At 37.8% G+C, this 19,927-nt stretch overlaps 1 protein-coding gene across 3 annotated transcripts in view; it reads right to left on the bottom strand.

Annotated features, from left to right (window-relative positions):
- The window catches only part of kcnq1.1 (potassium voltage-gated channel, KQT-like subfamily, member 1.1), a 71,160-nt gene that overhangs the window by 10,061 nt on the left and 41,172 nt on the right, over positions 1 to 19,927 (bottom strand). For 2 of the 3 annotated variants that reach the window (XM_042488426.2, XM_042488421.2), the window contains exons 8-14: positions 16,475 to 16,585; positions 14,635 to 14,730; positions 14,349 to 14,465; positions 12,874 to 13,012; positions 4,215 to 4,253; positions 3,876 to 3,932; positions 575 to 704 (exon numbers count right to left, since the gene is read on the bottom strand). In XM_042488426.2, the coding sequence (XP_042344360.2) occupies positions 575 to 704; positions 3,876 to 3,932; positions 4,215 to 4,253; positions 12,874 to 13,012; positions 14,349 to 14,465; positions 14,635 to 14,730; positions 16,475 to 16,585 (689 nt within the window). The remainder of the gene's footprint in view (positions 1 to 574; positions 705 to 3,875; positions 3,933 to 4,214; positions 4,254 to 12,873; positions 13,013 to 14,348; positions 14,466 to 14,634; positions 14,731 to 16,474; positions 16,586 to 19,927) is intronic. The other variant, XM_042488435.2, reaches the window with a different exon arrangement.

Genomic DNA, 19,927 nt, shown 5'->3' with positions numbered 1-19,927 from the left:
AAAATGAAAGACTTTTCACAGAAATTCGACAAACCCGGTAAGAAATAAGGACATTTTTCAAGCTTAAGGTGTTCTCTTGTCATGGATAACAAGCAGTAGTATCTCATAATGGTTCAATTTAGCATGGGATTTGATGTGGCAATGCTCTACAAGAACAGCTGGTTACATATTTTGGAGTCAGCAGAGCACAGAGTGATCTTTGCCAGCAATGCTGCTGCGTGCAATTCCCACTCTGCATCATTACCCCACCGTTTAGAGAGGAAGTCCCATGGGTCAAAACTGTCGCGCCATTTGTTTCACTTACTGTGCACTAACATTTAACTACAGTTACTTAACACTCATTTCCTCATATCAGTCCCCATCTCTCGCTGTGCGAGTGCCTCAGCAGGCACAAGTGCTTTTCCCCTAATAGAGAATCATTACACAGCGGAGACAGGAGAGCTCTGAGGTTTGGCACATTACAAAGGTTAATTGCAAAGAGCAAAAAATACATGGGAACGTTTTTCAACATGCTCATTAAAATACACTCCCACATAAACACAGCATCAGTGCAAAGCAGTGGTTTTGAACTTACTGTGACACCGAGGTGACAGGAGCCAGCCAACTCTCTCGCTCTGGCTCCAGCTCCAGGTCGTCCGCAAAGCTGCAGTTCCTGCGAAGGGGGCTGGGGGTTTGGACGTCCAAAAGGCCGGGGTTTTTTTTCACTGCGAGTCCACAAACAGACACACACAAACAAAAAGTGTTTCATAGTATGTAGGGCAGCCTAGATCGCCTTTTTTTCCTCCCTATTTTAAGGCCACTCTCATTATGTTTTCTCACAAAAAGAAAACACTAGAGATAAAAAAAAATATATATAAAAGAAGGATAAAATAACATATATTTGCACTCTATATTGACTCATTTACATAGTAGTGTACTTTGTCAAGAGAGGCTGCTTAATCTTTTCCTTGAATGTAACTGCTTCGGTAACTTTGTTTTAGGGTCATCATGACTGCTTCAGACTTGATACAGTGTTACACATTTCTTGATCACTTACAGAAGCAAAAGTAAATGAAGATGGATGGGAAATAGACTCTATACTGGGAGAACAAATGGAAATGCTGAGGATTTTCTCAGCCAAAGCAGGACCTACACTAATGACAAAGTGAATTTGTTGGCAATCTCAGTGTCAGTTTCTGCTCCTTATATCCTTTTCTCTTTTTTATATCCTAAGTTTATTTTTTTCCTAAAAAAAAACTTTTTTTGTCATGTGGTACCGTGTGAAAAAAAATTCTCACCAAAATTTTTTTTCTCGCAAATAAATGTTTTTCTCACAAAAAACTTTTGTTTTTTCCCTTGCTATTTTTTTTTCTCGCAAAAATTTGTTTTGTTTAAACTTAGAAAATGGATCACCACAAAAAAAAAAAATTCTCACTTGCCCCTCAGGGATTCCATAAAAGTGTCTTTTCAAAAGAAACTATAATGGTATTATTAATATAAAATGTATTTTTCATAAAATCACATTCTATGTACTTTTCATAACTTTTCTAAACATATTAAATATGTCGGCAAAAATTTCTTTTGAATTTTCCCAGCGTTTGATTTAGTTTATATCTGTATTTGAAAAAATGATCCGTCTTTATGTAGTTTTCTTGAGATACATTTTTTATCAGTTCTATAGTCAACCAAGATTGACAATACATGATATACGATATACAATTTTCTCATGGAAAGGAGGAATTAGAAGAGCCAAAGAACTCAGTGTTTAAGATAATACACTTAGATCCATCAGTTTTTTCATAATGTTATGGAATTTAATACCAGAGAGTTTATCAAAAAAAGGTGTTCTGATATATCAATAACGAGTGTGCCAGACACAATGTCTATTTGTGTAATTGGTAATAATATTTTCAGTGGCTTACTGGAAGTGATCATAGTTGCTTGTGATGCAAGTGCATAGAAGGCATTTGCAAATAATTGATTCACAGATTTTTGTGAGTTTGGTTGCAGTAAATTAATATTTAAATAACTAATATAAAACAGGGTTTGCACTCCTCAACAACAGCAGTCAGACGTTCATCAAAATTATCAATAAAAGAGTTAACATTACATTATAATGCAGCACCCAACAGGAAAAAAAGAAAGCAGTGAACCTGTTTGTTGCATTAGCTTGCTGAGCTAAAAGTCACAGCCAAAGTAAATTGCTGAAATAAAGAAAAAAAACATGCCAAAGCTACTTCTCTGGGGAAGGCTTCAACATTATGACCCTGTGTGAGAAGTGACTCTGCCTGCACATACTTCAGCGTTAGATTGTGACAGAGCTGCCATTTTCCGATGGGAAAAAAGATGTGAGTTCACAGCCACATTCATCTGGCCAATACTGGGGGAAAGGTGAAGTCGAGTGTTAAAAGTTCCCAACAATTTGATTTATTTTCACAAAACACATGACCCCAGAGTAACAGTTTTATTGGCTGCTTGTGCTGTCTGCAGCTGGCTTGTGTTATCTCAGTATATGTATAATGGGGCACTTCAATGATAAAAATTATTTCTTTATCTTTGAAACCTTACTGTGTGTACAGCACTTTGACTGATATTTTCAATACTTTACTTTAATACTGTGCCAAGCTGTATTACAGTAATAATTAAATAATGATAATAATAATAATAATAACAACAGATATCTGATCAAAACAACCCAACACCAGTTTGATGGATATCCCCTGGTACAAAAAATAACCTATAACATGATTAACAAACATAGATGTCTATTTTTGTAACTGAACCAAGGTATACGTAGGAAATAAATTAATCAACTAAATATGTATACAAAAAAGTCTAATTTAACTCTTTGAAACTTGAATGAGTACCAGAAATTAGCATGAAATTATATCAAATTACCTGAAAATTATTAAAAAAAAAATAAATAAATAAAAAAAAGACAAAGACCATAATAATTAAAAATATAAAACAATCAGGGAAATGACCTGGAAATTTTTCTTTTAAAATATTATAATAATTTTAAACATGCAATTATGACAAATTTACCTAGCTTTATTCCCTAGCTAATTTCCTTAGCTTTTAAAAAACGTTTTTCTAAATCAACCAATTTCCAGCAGTTGATTGAACACATTACCAAGTGGCTCATTGCCTTTTTCCTCATCTTTTTGTCAAAAATCACACCAATTTTCTCAGGCTTCAAAAAGTATAAATGCTTGTGAAAGGCATCTGAAAGCAGCACAAGGAAAGTGATGCTTCTCCAGGTTTCAAAAGCTTAATACTTGGAGACAGTGAAGCAGCAATTTCCTATTTTTAATTTTTGCAGGTTGTCACCATTTCCAGTGCTGAGAGGTCGACAGCGAAGAGTGGTTGAGGAAACTGTGTGGGAAAACTTGTTAATTATTTGAATCTGCATATGCAGTGTTCTGAGAGTGCTCCAGCTAGAGAAGTGTGATACAACTGGTCTGAAAATAAAAACGTGGTGTGAAAATGTGTCAGCTTTAAATGGACTTTGAGGGGAATGGACTTAGTGCCGTCAACCAAGACAGACGGATGTGACAATACACGTAACGACCAACTGACTGATAGTTCTCTTTAAATGACAACAGAGAAATGCTTTTAAAAAAACTGATTTAAACTCAAGCATAAAATTGTTATTCGATTGCACAAATTTTTTTCAATACCTGAAACATTTGTTTCCAAGATTAAGACTTTTTTTTTTAAACAAATAAGTCGAAAACATTGCATTACAATTCAACCCTTTATTTCTCCTAGTAGCAGCATTTGAGATTTCAACACTTAAAACTGCAGCTGACTCTACACCTGACCCATGTAGTGTTACTATTTACTTCTGGAGACACAAAACAACATAAAAAACTTGCATAAAAACATGCTGTTACCTGGAGGCGGTGAGCTGAACTGAAGTGAAGACAAAGACGTCCAGGACTGCTGGCACTCTGAAGCACACATGATGAGAAACACAAACATGATTACTTTTACTGCAGGGCCGAAAAAAAAGCACAAAAACAATGATGTTAGTCACAAGCTATGGTGCTACGCATGCAGTTTTCTGTTCATTACTCACATAATCAAACAACTAACTGAACATATCACAACATGATCATGCAGTGATAAAAAAAAAGATGCTGTTAGAGAAAAAGGAGGCTGCTAAAATGAAAAGTAAGGGAGGAAATTGAGTGTACTGGGTGTGCAGGACGTGGACACTAACAGCAGCTCACCACCACATCCTCCCAAAGTGTCCGGCCCTGATAAACCAGCTACACAGACAAAACATCGAGAGAGGGAAAAAAAGAAGCACAAAAGCAAGAAAACAGGCATTTAACTTAGATTAAAGACACAGATTTAGAGGATATATATGATATATATATATAAGGCTGTGCTCATGCGCTGCTGGTACATATACATACAAAAATGAATGCACCACAATTTGCACATATCCTGCATAATCAAAGGAAACGGTCTATGAAGAGTCTCTAAAGAGGCAGGTTGGGGTTGTGGATGGATCACAACACTAACGACATGATATTAGTGTTCATGTGAAACCCAGTGAACTTTCAGTCATTTTAAGGTACGGCGCCACCGTGCTCTTTTCCTAAATCTAAGCTACGTAACTACTTGCCTGAATCTAAAGATGCACAATCGTGTCTTTTTCTAAACCTAATAACTCAAATGTAGAGGCTCGTGCACACCTTCAATAACTTTTAGACAGGTGCAACGGAGAAAACTGTTCATGGATGAAGAGAATTTCGGCAAACTGTCCTATTACTTGCAATATATGTTTAACCCTTTGAAACCTGAGTAAACAGGCATTATTTCTTCACATTGGAAGAAGGCAATGAGTAATTTAGAAGAAATGGCCCAAAAAATTAGCAAAAAAATGTGAAAAATAAAGGAAAGGAAGCACCAAAGAAAAGAAAGAAATATCACCAGTTTGCTCCGCGTTCAAAAGTGAAATACTTCTGTAAGGTGTCTGAGAGCAGCACTGAAAAAAGTAAAGGAACTTCACCACGGGTTGCAAAGGGTCAAGTATTCGACTTTTTAGTACTGACCTTCCTCAGGTGATGAAGATGATGGTCGGAGGTCCGAAACGTTGTATAAATAAATTATAATGCAAAAGGACAGTGTGCAGGAATTCTCTTCTCATTTTCTAAACCTAACCAAACTTTTTTGCCTGAACATGCAACTTTTGGTTAAAGATACACTATGCAGGATTTTCCAATTGAACAATTTATAACCTCATACCAAGGTAATCCCTTATGACCCACTAGAAGTGTGTTTCAGTGTATTTTTCTGAAAAGACGCTGTGTGTATTATCTTATCCTATCTTAGCCTTTCTACTTTATATGTTTGTGACATTTATGGGCGTGCAAACCCACAGCTCTCAGATGAAGTCTGGGCTTTATAAAAAAGCAGTGACCAAGTGCCAGACAGTACACAGCAAACATGAAAGAGACAAAATGCCAAAAAATATGCAAATATTTCCTGGCAAACGCCAAATGAGAGTGAATCTGGGGTTGACTTTTACTTTTACGGCGAGCCTATTTACCAACAGTAACATGCAATTCTGCATAATATACCTTTAAGTTCATAACTTCCTGTTAGTCCCTAATGTCATTTGTGAGGCACTGATTTGTTAGATATCATTCGAACTGTTGTATGAGGACACATTGATATATATACATCTATATATACACACTCACACACACACACAGAGATGTTTCTGTCATTAAGCCTATCCTCAGTGATATAAATGGGGTCAACAAAAAACACCTCTCAGTATAACACAATAAAATTCAAAAGCACAACAATCTACAGCCTTCTAAATGATCATCAAGCTAAATCAACATCTCTCTACATAAAATTCAACAAAAACTGAACCTTACAACCTTGATGGAAGAAGGATTTATTGCTACAGAGCTGCTGTTTAGATAGTTGTGCCTGACAAACTGGCAACTGGGTGTAAGAAGAAGTAAATATCCACCACTGCTGAAAACCAGCATGTGATTTACTATTTATGACCGAATATATTATTTCTGAAAATCCATCCAGGACAATAACGTTAGCTAAAAGTAAGCAGCTGAGCGCCGAGCGACTGTGTCCGGTCGATATATGCACACACCAGATGGCAATGTGGCAGTTTACTTAAATGATTCATAGTGAAAAGCAACATGCTGGAGATGTTAGATGTGCGGTGCGACCTGTAGAATCTATTTAACGTCAAATCAAAGACACTGATTCTCACTGAACATGAGGTGAACAGACGTGCATACATCTTCACAACTACTGGGGCAAATTAAATTCTGCTGTTGCAGTGAGAAGTGAGTGCAAAGCCAAACCATTTGCACAGCTACATGTTGTTGGCTGAACTGCAGTCATGCATTTAGGGAGCTCTTCAGGTTACCAGCTGGTGTAAAGTAAAAATGTTACATAACTAAGCACAACAAACATTATGATTCAATCAGGTTTACTTATACTAAAAGTACCCTTAATTATATCCTATTGAAAGAAAATGTTCTTCCCAGTATCTCATTATGTTTATCTACTTTGACCAGATTGTCCATTAATGCCCTCTGTACTGCATTTAATAATAATGGTGATGATTAATTTTATTCATATAAATATTTTGAAAAGGGAGTGTTCACAAATACAAGCAATGAGGAGGAGAAAACATTAAGGGACACAATCAAGGATGAAATGAATATGAAAAAAATGATGCGAGTGAAAAAAACTGAATGAGGTAATTTCATAGATGATATTTAATTAGCGAGTGCTTGGTGCTCTAAAGGGGAATTGTAGAGGTTTGATGAAAACAGCACAGTTACTTTTGTTCCATGTCTGCGAGAAAGACTGTGGGAAGGTCGCTGGTTGAGAATCATTTATGCTCCAACTCACATTTGTATTACACTGTCAAACAAATATCATCTTTATTTGCAGAGGTGGAAGAAGTATTCAGATCCTTTCTTCATGTGAAAGTACTGACACCGCACTGTGAAAATACCCCCCTACAAGCTGAAGTCTTGGATTTAAAATCATACTTAAAACAATTTATTATCAGCAAAATATACTTAAAGTAAAAGTATCTGTATTGTAGTAACATGTTCCTTTATATCATATTTGATGTTTTTGGCTTAATGTTTTTGGTTTGTGTCTTTTCACTGCTGTCTTTGTGCTTCATGTACTGTTCGGTAGTTTCATGGGTGGATCATTAGACTATTGGCCCCTAGACTCGTCTGCAATTATGTGATGTCAAAAGTTTCCGAGTTGGGAATTCGTTCTTCTGACTTTGTTGTGTTTATGTGCTTTGAGATCGTAAAGTGGGAACAATGTGGAAGCTACAAGTTCTAAGCTGTTTCCAGGTTATTTATATTTTTATATATTATCTAATTTTTCATATATTTTATATATTATAGTATTTAATTATTCATTATATTTAATGTAGGTCACTCTGTACACTCCATCAAAAATTGATATTTAATCCGTGAATTAATAAAAAAAGTTTCTTACCATTGACCGGACATTGACTTTTGCCTGCCATTTTTCATGCATTTATGATGTCAAATCTGCATTTTATGTTATAAAATAATGTTGTTATCAATGTTAGTATACTTCCCTGGCATATGTTACAGATAAAAGTTTGCTATTTAAAGCATGCATTACTCAGACTGTAAAGCCCCCTGCAGACTGAGATTTTTGCAATCTTTTAAGTTTAATGAAAGCTACGCTCTGCGACATTGATCTGAATAAACTTCGGTACGAAATCAAGTTTGATGCATATAGTCTGTACTATGACATCACCTACTGAATTGTAGGCTACGATCAACATCCATCCAAATCAACAGTTTTAGAGACAAGACCAAAGTTATCTCCATGTTTCTTTAATGAGAGTCATCTGGTCTCAGGGTCAGCCCAAAATTGCGCAGTGTATACCAGGCTTCAGATGCATCTACACAGGTCGGTTTACGTGTGCACAACACTACTTTTTGCACACAACAACGTGCGGATGGGTTGGAGGTGGATCGAATAACACATCATTAATAAGGGAAATATGAATGACATTATCTAAATTATTATTATTATTATTATTAGCAGAGATCAGAGGAGAGCTGCAGAGCCGCTATCCAACTCCTAATTAAGAGACGCTGCGCAGCGTAACTTCATAGATTATTTAAGAGGGAAAATACAACCCCTTTTTGCCCATTGCCCATTACTTTGCACACAAATTATGCACTGTTTAACTAGCCGAAGTGGTTGGACATGCCCTAAATGTGTCATGTGCTTCAGACCATGTGCTGTAGATTGTTGAAATAAGGCCTGGAGAGTCAAATCACAAAACTAACCACTGTCATGAATCTTTGCATATAAACTATTAATTTAAAATTAAATATATATTATATTACAAGTGGATACAGTGTCTTCTAGTATCGATTCTGTGTAATAAAACATAAACTTGTTAAACTCAAATGTATCAATATTTTCTTAGATCACCTGAAGTCATTATCAGCACACTTGTTCCCAAGTCCCTCATTATCTCCCTGCATATATACCAGCCTCGTCTCCCCAATCATTTTCCACACAGTCTAATGTAATCCACAGTCTTCGTGATCTAGCCCTAGTTTCTGCCTCTTTCCAGCCTGTTCCCGGTTCCGCCTGCCTGCCCCGTGCCTGCTTAGCTCGCCCTCGCTGACTGATTGCCTGTTGCCGAACTCTGCCTTGAACTTCCAACCAATGATTGATCGCTTTGAACTGCTCTGCCTGTGAGTCCTGCTTTTGAGTCCACATCTCTGTGTGCAGACCCGTTACCGCACTGAAGGCAGACACATTTGTTAAATGAAAGCAAACTGAGATTCTGTTAAATTTGTTTTCCTTCAGCCAGTGCTTTATCACTAATTCGTCTTCTCTCAAAACGGCTCGAAAGATTTAAAATGTATTGATAGAGACACAACACACGGGCTGCCTCAAAAGACTTTGAATGGATGCAGTATATGATTTGAATGGCTCCTTTATCTCACTCTCAGCTCTCCACTATTGATCCAGCAGTACAGTAAGCTGAGTGGAGTTTTGTAAGTTCAAAAGTGCACAACTGGAGTTCATCAATGCAACTTCACAATTTACAGCTGCAATGTGCTCGTCCATCTTTGATGTTTGGGCTTTGTCCTGTCCCGCTCCTGTGGCTGCAGCCCAACAACTGAAGCTCAAATCAAACATTCTCTTTTTACTGTATCATCAGTGAGTTAGTGGAGGATATAAGCAGCTTCACAGAGTACAGACACCTGCTTTTTTGGCTTTTAACCCACCTATCAGCCAAAAAGTCATTGGAATATATAGGAGAGTATACCCACTTCCTCCGACTTACCTTCCCGTCTACCTAGTGGTACATCTGCCTCATCAGCTGTGTTGGGCAGTAATTACTACAACACATTATGTCACATACTGCCGTTTTGCAGTGGACTTCTGCGTCTACATATTACACTTCAGGTATCTTTCTGTGTCTGCTATCTACATTCCGGGATGCCCGACGTAAACAAAAGCACATGCGGGCACGGATGGTTAGGATTCATAGCAAGTTATATATTAAATTTGGGAAGTCGTTTATGTAGAACATGTATAGGGGTAGGAATAAGTGTGTACTTCCTACTCCTTTTCAAACATGTGATATTTAAGTTCAAGTGGCTTGAGTATTTGTTATTGAGACTGATGTGTAATTTTAGGTATTTTTTGTCTTTCTGTTTTTGTTCATTGCACTTGGCTGTAGGGCTTTTCTGCTTTTATCTGTGTTTTCTTTTGTTTTCATATGTTGGAAATGAAGATTCATTCATTCATTCATTTAGGATTAGGCAACAAGGGCACGGATGGTTAGGCTCAGTGAAAACAGGTACACTGTAAGGTGTAGAAAAGATGAAAGAGGCTAGTTATATGCACATCATGTAGATGCAAGGCTATCAAAAAACAGCCCACATGGGGAAAAAGGTAACATCTGCACACTTACGTCATTCGGCACAAGTTAATTAGAGAAAACATTTTAATCTTAGTTGGATCTCTGTCAGGTCAAATGTTTAAAAAGATGAAACCACACCTATTTATACATAATGCACACCAATAGGCTGACGAGCTCTATGGTGGCAAGTGCGGTTAACTATCAATAACCAATAAGGGTAGAAACGAAACATCGCATTAAGACGGGAAGCAAATCCCAGACATGAGTCTGGGGTTCTCGTTACTGGCTGCGAACTGAACCGTCCAGCGGTGTATCCTGCAGACACAGCAGGTGGCATTCGGCTGTACATGTAAAATAACACAACAATTCTGGCCGGCCACATTCTCAGCTGTTGCCACCCAGCCACGTGTGATGAGGATGCTAAAGGTAGCTTTTGGCGTTTCTTATGCTTACAGCACTGGAAAAGCGGTGGTATTTGACCATATCAGAAGAAGAACGGCCTATAATGCGTTACATTACATTACTTTTCACAGCAACGACTAGTGTAACAAATTACAAATACAATGTAGCAATAATATTACAGTTACCCCAAAAACACATAACAGCATTGCTTTTGTCGTCAGCCCCTATTGATCTGAAATCCAAAAATCAAGCACTTCCAGAATTCAGTTTTAGAATTGTCACACATGCACGTAACAAAGCAGCAAACCGACCTTAAAGATGGAAACACTTGTTGTCAGTGGCGTGCCCAATAAATACAAACGTCTTATTATTTGGATTTTGTTGGGGGGAAAAATGACAAGAACATTGTTGTTCCAAGTAGTGGTACTAATACTCTTTCCACTGCAAAAAGACAACCTCAAACCTCCTGAAACACCTACTACAACCGACAGTACAACAACGTGAAGGTCGGAGAGATACACCCATCCAAAGATGAACCCTATGTGGCTGCGTAGAATATCTGCAGCCTAACACTGACTAAACAACCAAAACTGGGTTTCAATCGTGGATATCTGCAGGCTACAAGCAACAAAGAACCAATAAAGCTTTATATGTGGTGGATGAAATGTTGCCTATGTATGGAAAATACTGACGAAAGAGAATCCCTGGTAAAAAACAAAAAATAAACAACTGCAGACTTGCTTTCCAGAGATTACCCAGACGTTCACAAAAAGGAGCACCTTTGAATTTTGAGGAGGAAGTACGCAATTACCAGTTTAAAAAGTAATAATATTGCTTTTCAAAAGCATAGCAAGCAATTACTTATTAATTTAATTTTTTGGGTAACGAGCCCAACATTGCTCATCAGCTAACATGACACCACTGTGTATCATCACCGAATGTGGGCTTTGCAGCGAGTGCAGCATTAGTCACTTCTTTTCATGCTTATGTGCATCTTGAGTGACATTGTGATTGTTTTTTCTGATGTTATTGAAACCGTGCACATGACTCACAAACTCATTAACTGGTTAACATCTGCCACACATGAAAAGACTCTTTCAGACTTTGCAACAATGTGAGCCTTATTTACTGTAACACCCAACCCAAGTGTTTTCTTAAAGGAGCAGTGTGCAGGATTTAGTGGCATCTAGCAGTGAGGACTGTAGATGCAACCAGCTGAAACACTTCTCCTGCGTATCAAGCATGAACTCCCGGGACTGTATTCACAAGGCTTCCTCGTACAAAGAGTTGCTCCTTGCGACGAAATTCTTGAAAAATTCTTAAAGAATTGTGACGTTTTCTAAGAATTTCCTTTTCAAGTTAAGACTAGATCCTAATAAAGATAAAAGTTATTCAAAAAGCTTCTTAGCTCTAAAGAGAGTTCCTAAAGTGAATAACTGTTAGGAGTAGGGAGGATGACTTTAAGAGGCTTTAGAGTTTCTGAGGCAGAAGAGATAACAGTAGAGGTAGAAGAAATATTCCCCAAATGCTGGATGACATTGAGTTAATGACATTCTACAGATTAGATGGTGCAGGGATAATGTTTGCTGCTCATCTTAAAACTAATTACACATTTCCCACCCAATGACAATACAATGGCAGAAATTAAGTGATCACAACACTGAGATAAATGGCAACTGGAAAAATGTTACACTGCAGCAGTGTGATCACCCAAAATGTGCTTTCAGTCACATATTGTGAACAGTTTATTTTATTCCCACGGGGTGTCCACACCCAGCAGGCTGAATTTGAAATTGTGTGTCTGTGACAACCAATCACATCTGGTAAAAGAATGTGTCTTTTTAAAAAATCTGCGTTCATATGATAACATTGTGAGAACAATCCTCGTGTACACGAACTCGAGAAAACAACTGAAAACACTGTAGTATGCGGTGTAGTATGCAGTATGCTTACGACACTTGCTCTGAGTACCTGACAATTTTCCAAAATCACTCCTAGGCTAGGACTTCCTGCTATAAATTTTTAGTCTAACTTAGAAGCTAAGAGCATTTTCAGAATGTTTGTGAATACGACCCAGTGTGATTAAAAACAGTAAAAACACAGAATAAAGCATTTTCATGTTGCAAATGAGTGTTTCTCGGATACTATTCAGCTGATTGCAGAAGGACCATTAGGGGCTGCAAACTATGGTGGCTGACACAAAAACTCCTTAAACTTGAATGGCCATATCTAGAGCCAGTTTGGTTTGTCTTTTCTGGGCTACTGTAGAAACATAGCGGCGCAACATGGCGATCTCCATGGAGGAGGACCTGTTCCCTATGTAGATAAAAATGGCTTTTTCTAAGGTGATGAAAAGACAATTATTCTTTTTTTCAGGTAATTAGAAAACATACTTACATGTCATTCTATATCTGTCATTATATCCCCCTGAATTGTGCACACGGGAGCTTAAGTAGGTTCTGTTGTAAACAAAGTTTTTTTTGTTTTGCTCTGATTAAAGTGGACTGGATCATAACTGCTGATTGTCTCGTCTTTAGTACCTGTGCCCACAGTGCTGTAAACGTCTGAACTCAGCTCCCTCCCGCTGTCAAACACAGAGTCGTAGGTGATGCTGGGAATTGTTGGAGAAGTTGGACCGTTGTCCTTGTCAGTGCTCTTCAGCTTCCTCTTTATCTTCACCTGCCCAAGAAATGCAAATATCTCAGCTCAACAGAGTTCCTGTGGGCTGCAAAACCATGTTCACCCGGTGTGGAAACATTTGAAAAAGCAAGCATGCATATAAACTTGTCAACCTCGGCCTGCTGAAGTTTTGCAGCAAGAATCTGACTGTCTGTGTCTGGCCAAAGAGCACAATAACACAATGAAGAAGGCGTCAGTGATGTAGTTTTCTATCTTTGTTGAATGGATATTTGAGCAAGTAATGAGTTGAGGGTCTTAGTGCAGCAGCAGAGACATTACTGTAGCAGAATCAGGTCAGAAAAATTACGATTTTATATTTAACATATTTCATAAATGCAGATATTTTATCATGTCACAACTTTAAGGTGAAACCCTGCAGAGTCTACAGGGAAAACTTGACACTTCCCCAACCTTTTAAAATGCATGCATTAGTGTGGGCATGGTCAGATACCCAAGTTATTGAATAATCAGTATTAATATTAAACTGCTGCTGGCTGTTTTCTTAGTTGTTTATCTTTTTTTTCTTTTCTGGCTTAACTTCTTGTATTTTTTTCTCCCACAGAGATTTCCCATCGACAGAGACACCTTCCGCATTAATAATGATGATTACTCTTTAAAACTTAAATTTCAGATTTTAATCATTCAAATCACCAAAACAATAAACTGTTATAGTCATATTAAATGATGCTGCTGATTCCCCTGAGTTGCTATCCTTTTGACTTAGATTTATTCAAAGGGGAACACCATCTAAATTCAAAATTCCCATATATTATTTCCAAGGACAGGGAGTGACGATATCAAAAATTTAAACGGTGCTCACAGTGACTTTTCAAACAGCTCTGTAATATCCAGAAAATGCTAAAGTGAAACGTTCTCTGGTAGAGGAGGGGCTGGGGGATTGTGGATGGATACAAGCGACCAGTAGCGCAGGGCGGACACAAATTGAGGCAAATTTGTCGCTTATAGTTGGCATGCACCATTAGACCAATGGAATACCATGTATGATTTATTTCTCCATTAATTTACAAATTACAGCTGGTATAAGTCCTATAGTATGCACAACTTTGTCAGACTGATTTGTTAACTTTTGGGCGAGTTCGAAGGTCAGTACTCCGACAATACACCACTTTCAATCCACCACGAACTACAGCCTTCAAAATGACCATAAAATTCCATCAACACCTCTCAATCTTCTGAATTACCTACTTGAGAAAAAAACTTACAGGATTGCAGGGCTGTTGTTTCATATTGCATAAGTTTGGCCTTGGCGTACCCACCAAACTGGAAATTGAGAATAAGAAGCAGTTACAGTGAAATCTATAAAATGATTACCAACCGATTTCTTGGGCTTGGGGGTGGACAGAGAGGAGGCGGGGATGTTGGATTTCTTTCTCAAAAACATCTTGAATGTGGCAGAGTCAAAGTTCTCCACCGCAAAACATCTCCATGATGTCTGGAGGGGCATGGAAATAGCAATATATTGGTTGGACAGGACTAATTTCATGCCATGCAAGAGAGAAAGCAAGGGTTACATGAAAGGATGGTCTCAATAATAAGACTGGGGCTCAGAGACAGTTCACTCCCCGGCTGTGTTCTGTTTCTGTATTTTTTCGGTCAAATACCTGAATGAGACAGGCGGCCGCGGGGATCTGTCTGTTGAAGTGTTTTTGTCTTTGCTTCTGCTGCACCTTCAGGGCGAAGCCTGAGCCTAAGATTCCCTGTGAACAACAGCACAGCGGAGTTACTGCTCATTAATTCGGTTTTAACGACACACTTACAGGCAGCAGCATGATTCAAAAGCCAGAAATAAACACAGAGTTAAACAAAAATTAGGAATAATGGGCTGTTTAATGCTGAAACATTTAGGTCTAGTATTCGCTTGGTTCATTAACTGAAATTAATAGATTGAATGATAATCACTTACATCTGTTCTCAATTTAAGATACTCTTTATTATTTATTGGTAACAGTTTCTTCAATGTGAAGGGGTTCTTTCGTTTTCTAAATGTCGTATCGCTGCAAATTGAAAATCATCTATGCTCGTCATTTTACACACGACACTATGAATATTGAACCACTGATCCAATAACTCGAATCTTAATTCTTTTCTAACACAACGCTTTCAAACAATTGACGCTGTTAATGTTAATCTTTAATGCGCATTACAAACAGAGACGATCCTGGACTGTGAAGCGGCCCCACAACCATCAAGGCACCAAATCCTTTGCCATCATCGTATTGGGCAACTCTCCATAAGCCTAATATATGTCAGGGTGCTTGAACCTTTTGATGAGTGTCGCTTGACAAAAATTGCATATTTTTGCCATAAAAATGTGTTGCACCACTCTTTTCTTTCATGTTGCAAACACGGAGAATTTTATTCTGTAATGGTCATTTTTTTGTCCCTCAGTGTGATTGGTAATGTAGCTATTGGCTCTATGGAGAAAGTAGTTTTCATTTCACACTGACTGAGACCTTCATGCAGCATCTCTGTCCCATAGACTGTCTGACGCAATATCACAGAGGAGGGTCTGTTTTAACGTCACTTAAGCGCCACAGTGATACGGTTAGGACCGAGGTGCTTGCTATGAAGCCCGCAAGCATCAATGTTGTGCTAAAATGACACAAAGCACACCTCGCGTTGTTTTTCTGACATGAGAGGCTGTTCATGTTAATCTTCCAAGTGGGAAAGTTGTCCCTTGAACGCAGCATCAAAAATGGCGCCTTTTTTTGTTTTGTCTTCTTCTGCCTTGAGTTAATTGGCACCAAGTCAACCCTGAGCCCCACCCAGCAGTATCTTTGGGGTGCACTAAAGTAATTACCCCAAGGCAGGGACTTGTTTCGCCACCATAAAGGTTCTCGAAAACTGTCCAAAAGGGGCGGTTCCTGCATTAAAGACATGCATCAACGTGCGAGACCCTGTAAAACTAAACCTGAATTCCTGCAGTGGAAACGGGCTTACATCACACCATCCAAAATGTTTTTGCCTGTCCTGGTGGTGCACCACTGATCTAAACTTTGAGGTCTTGGGACCCAAACTCTGGGAGTTGGCTGTCCCTCACGCAGCATCAAAAGTCACTTTGTAAGGAAAATGATACAAATCTCATGTAATCCTGTGAGCTGCTGCAGGAGAATTACAGTGCAATGTAAAGCTATTGTAGGGCTTGTCAAGGTCCTTCCAGCACTTAAGTCAAAATATTATGAAAGTATGTATAAAGCTCTCACTGTAATCCTTTCAAATCTGTGCAGCGGCTGGTGAAACATGTGTGAGCCGGCTTTGTTACATGGTTTTGTGGTTTACACGAGTCACAGCCACACTAAAGCCTAAAGGATGCACTCTGTGTTTTCTTAATACATTCTTAAAAGACCAGACTAATTACAAATTCAGTTCAGTAGAAAATCATCTGAAGGAAACAGTTCAGCCTGAAAGACGCCTGGTTGAGCAATTTGTGTTTGCACTTACTGCCGGCAGAGCAAAGAAGGAAATGGCAAAGACTGAGAAACAGGAAGCGATGGTCTTTCCAATCCAGGTTTGTGGCACTTTGTCTCCATATCCAATGGTGGTCACGGTCACCTGTGGAAAGAGAAAAAAACAACAACATGGAAATTAATACACGAGGCTTCATTCTGGCAGTGTCATAAAATGAAGGAATGATTCCTAAAACCCAGAAATTAGAATTTTAGCACTCCTGGTTCCCTCGTCTAGAAGTCAATGGATTTTTGGTTGGATGCCTGAATTAAGGTCTGTAATTAACATAAGCTTAAAATCTTGTCAGATTTTGTTCATAAAATATGTCAGATAATACCCCACTTGTGAATTTGAAAGTCGTAACACGTCTTAAAAAAGGAAGTCCTGAACAAGTGGCTAAATGACACAACAGAGCATCATCACCTCGAACACCACTTCACAGCCTCGTTGTGGTGATGACATTTATTCATGCAAAATGTTCGTTTATAGCCTAACACTTGCTTTTTTTTACTGAAAAAAACTTTAACCCTTTAACACCGGGATACACATCAGTTTTCTTGTGCCACATACGGATGCTTTTCATTCGAACCTTTGAAACTTGACAGAATTGGTTTGATTTCTATCCAAAACATAATGAGCAACTTAAAAAGAAATGCAAACTGCAAAAAAAAGTAAAGGTTACAAGGCAATAATCTGAAAAGTAGCTTAAGGGGATTATTAAATATGATCAAAAAGCAAGGGGAAAATATGCAGAGAACTATATTTATAGTTTTCTTTGTTATGTATTTAAAATTATGTTACAGGGAAAATATATATATATTTAGGACTTTCTTGAGGTAATTTTCTTGTTTTTTTTGGTCTTTAAAATAAACTTATTTTTTGATATTTTTTATTTTAATTATTAAATTTATTTAGTTTTACTTTTTGCTAATTTTTGGGTCAATTTTGTTAAGTTGCTTGTTGCCCTCTTCCAATGTTTTTTTTAAAGAAAACAAGCCAATTTGCTCAGGTTTCAAAGGGTTAAGACTTGTAACCTTTTGTTCGCCGCAGAGCTTATTTTCTGCAATAATCCAAAATCCAGAAGAGAATTCCCTTTGGCTTTTATTAAGAGAAGCAGAGCAACACTAACATCCAGGTCGGCCTGAAAAAAAAACTTCATCCCTGGAGTACTCTTCCATAAAAACAGCTGTTATCCCGACACATGGCGAAATATGATTAATAGCTGTTGTTTCTTCACCAGGTTTGTCTAAACTCTGGCCCGGGGACCAGCTTTAGAAGGGACTTAGCTAGTTTTTAAAAAATAATACATGTTGCCTACCACACAAAATTGGTAAATCAAGCAAGATCACTTTGCATCTTTTCGTTCACCTCTCAGTGTCAGGGCTCTCATACAGTTTGCAAACATGCACCAAGTATGGACTATGCAAGTGCAGCCAATGATCGACATCGATTTTCTCCTGCTGCGTCCGCATGCCTTTCAGAGGCACTGAGATCTGAAAAAACTGATTTGATTTCTTTTGAATACATGGAGAGAAATGCAATGAGCAACTTGGCAAGAAAGTTCTGCAAATTGAAAAAGAAAAGAAAACAAAAAAAAAACCACAGGAAAAAAAATGTTAAATGTTAAACAATATTAATCACTATTATAATTGCATTTTAAAATTATGTTACAGAAAGAAAACAGATTTTCTTTCTTTTTTTAGTACTTTCTTAAGTCATTTTCTGTTTTTTTGCTTCTTTCTTTTTGGGCACTTAATTTAATTTTCTTGTAACTTTTTAATAATGCCATGCTATGTTATTGGCCGTTTCTTTAAGTTGCTCATTGCCTTCTTCCCATTCTTTTGAAAGAATCGAAGCCTGTTTGCTCAGATTTCAAAGAGTCACATTTGTCTTATTTGCATGTTGTTGTTTTTTTGAATAATCCATATGACACAAAGAAACCGTTGGCCCAAAGGTATTTTCACAATATCTTATCTCATCTCCATTCCCAAAAAAAAGTTTGGACACTCTTGTCCTTTACTCTTGGCACACAGACTTCTCAGTTTTGCAGTTTCACCCCTAGACGACACTAAATCCCACGCACTAGACCTTTAAATCCACTTTGAAAGAGACAGAATTGCTGGGGCGCTTGTGCTTAAACGGATCCCTTGGATACGTGGCTCATACTGCACTTTGTTTCTTGGGGATGTTTCACAAGGTTATTTTTCTGTTTTGCGTCTGTTTATAATCACTTGTAGCCTTGCGCTGCTGCTGTTCTTGGCCAAGACTCATAAAAAAGGGAGAATGTATGTTCAAGACTTTGTGGCAATCAATCACACATAAACTTGAGTCTAAGCATAAAAATAATAATTTAATTTATGTTCTCTGCTATATCATGTAAGCATTCTTGTTGTACTTTATTGATCCTTTGCCCGCTTGAACTTATTTTCTTTATTATTATTGTTTTATTGCAGGATACTTTATTTGCTTTTGTTATTTAATTTGAGGTGAGATTATCTAGCGTTGTCTAGGGTTTTTTCTGTATCTCACCTGCACAATCTCCTGCTATTATGTTGATGTTTTGCTGATTTGTTTTTTTTACTGTGCAAATAAACAAATAAACAATAAATAATAAATAAAAAGCACGGAAAGGACTTCTTAACTAACACTTCTGACACAGCTCCATAAGGAATACTGTGTCATTTTATCAGACAGCACGCTTGAAATGTAAATGATTTGTGACTTGACCCCAAAAAGCAGCTCTGGCTGATTGTGATCAATCTGTGTGTTTGCTGTAGCGCACAAGGCCGATGTTTTCCCTGACCCTCCAAACAAAACTCTGACCTCTTCACCTCTCTGACTCTCGCTTCATGCACAGAGAATACAGACCGTGATTGTGAGAGTGGCCTCGAATCTGATAAAACTCACAGTATGTAGTGTGTAAATGTTACAAATAAACCTTCATTTATATGAGAGAAGAGGTTCTGACTGCTGTGTGCGAGTACATTTTTTATTATCAGAGTCCCTGAAGTTTCTAAGCAGCGGAGTGGGTGGTGACTTATTGTCTGAAAATAAATTTCCATCCTGTATTCTCTGCACTGCTTGTTTTGCTGCTTGTATTAGCGGCCCACTGGATGTGCCCAAGGGTTTTCGCACAACTCCTACTGTAACAACAGTAGTACAGATAAAACAGTTTGAGTTTGACCTTTCGCTCTCCAAATACTGTTTGGAGCAAGTCAGCATTTTTTGCAAACTCTTACTTTTTGGCAAGACGGGAGAGTGAGTCAAACAATATTTAGAAGATGAGTCAAACTCTCTTTGAAACATAATGCAATTAATGTCTGATTGAAATGTGATGATGACTGTAAAATAATAACAGGGCTTTAACAAATAATTGAAACAAGTCAAATGTATTAAATCACCAAAGCTGACAAAAATTAACTGGTGGGCTTCCCCTTTGAAACCTGG

This window comes from Plectropomus leopardus, chromosome 1 (assembly GCF_026936395.1).
Source record: "Plectropomus leopardus strain MGB_pleo_1.0 chromosome 1, ASM2693639v1, whole genome shotgun sequence".
In the NCBI taxonomy this organism is placed as follows: domain Eukaryota; kingdom Metazoa; phylum Chordata; class Actinopteri; order Perciformes; family Serranidae; genus Plectropomus; species Plectropomus leopardus.
The sequence above is the reverse complement of the archived record's forward strand: the minus strand, read 5'-3'. Positions and strand labels throughout refer to the sequence as shown.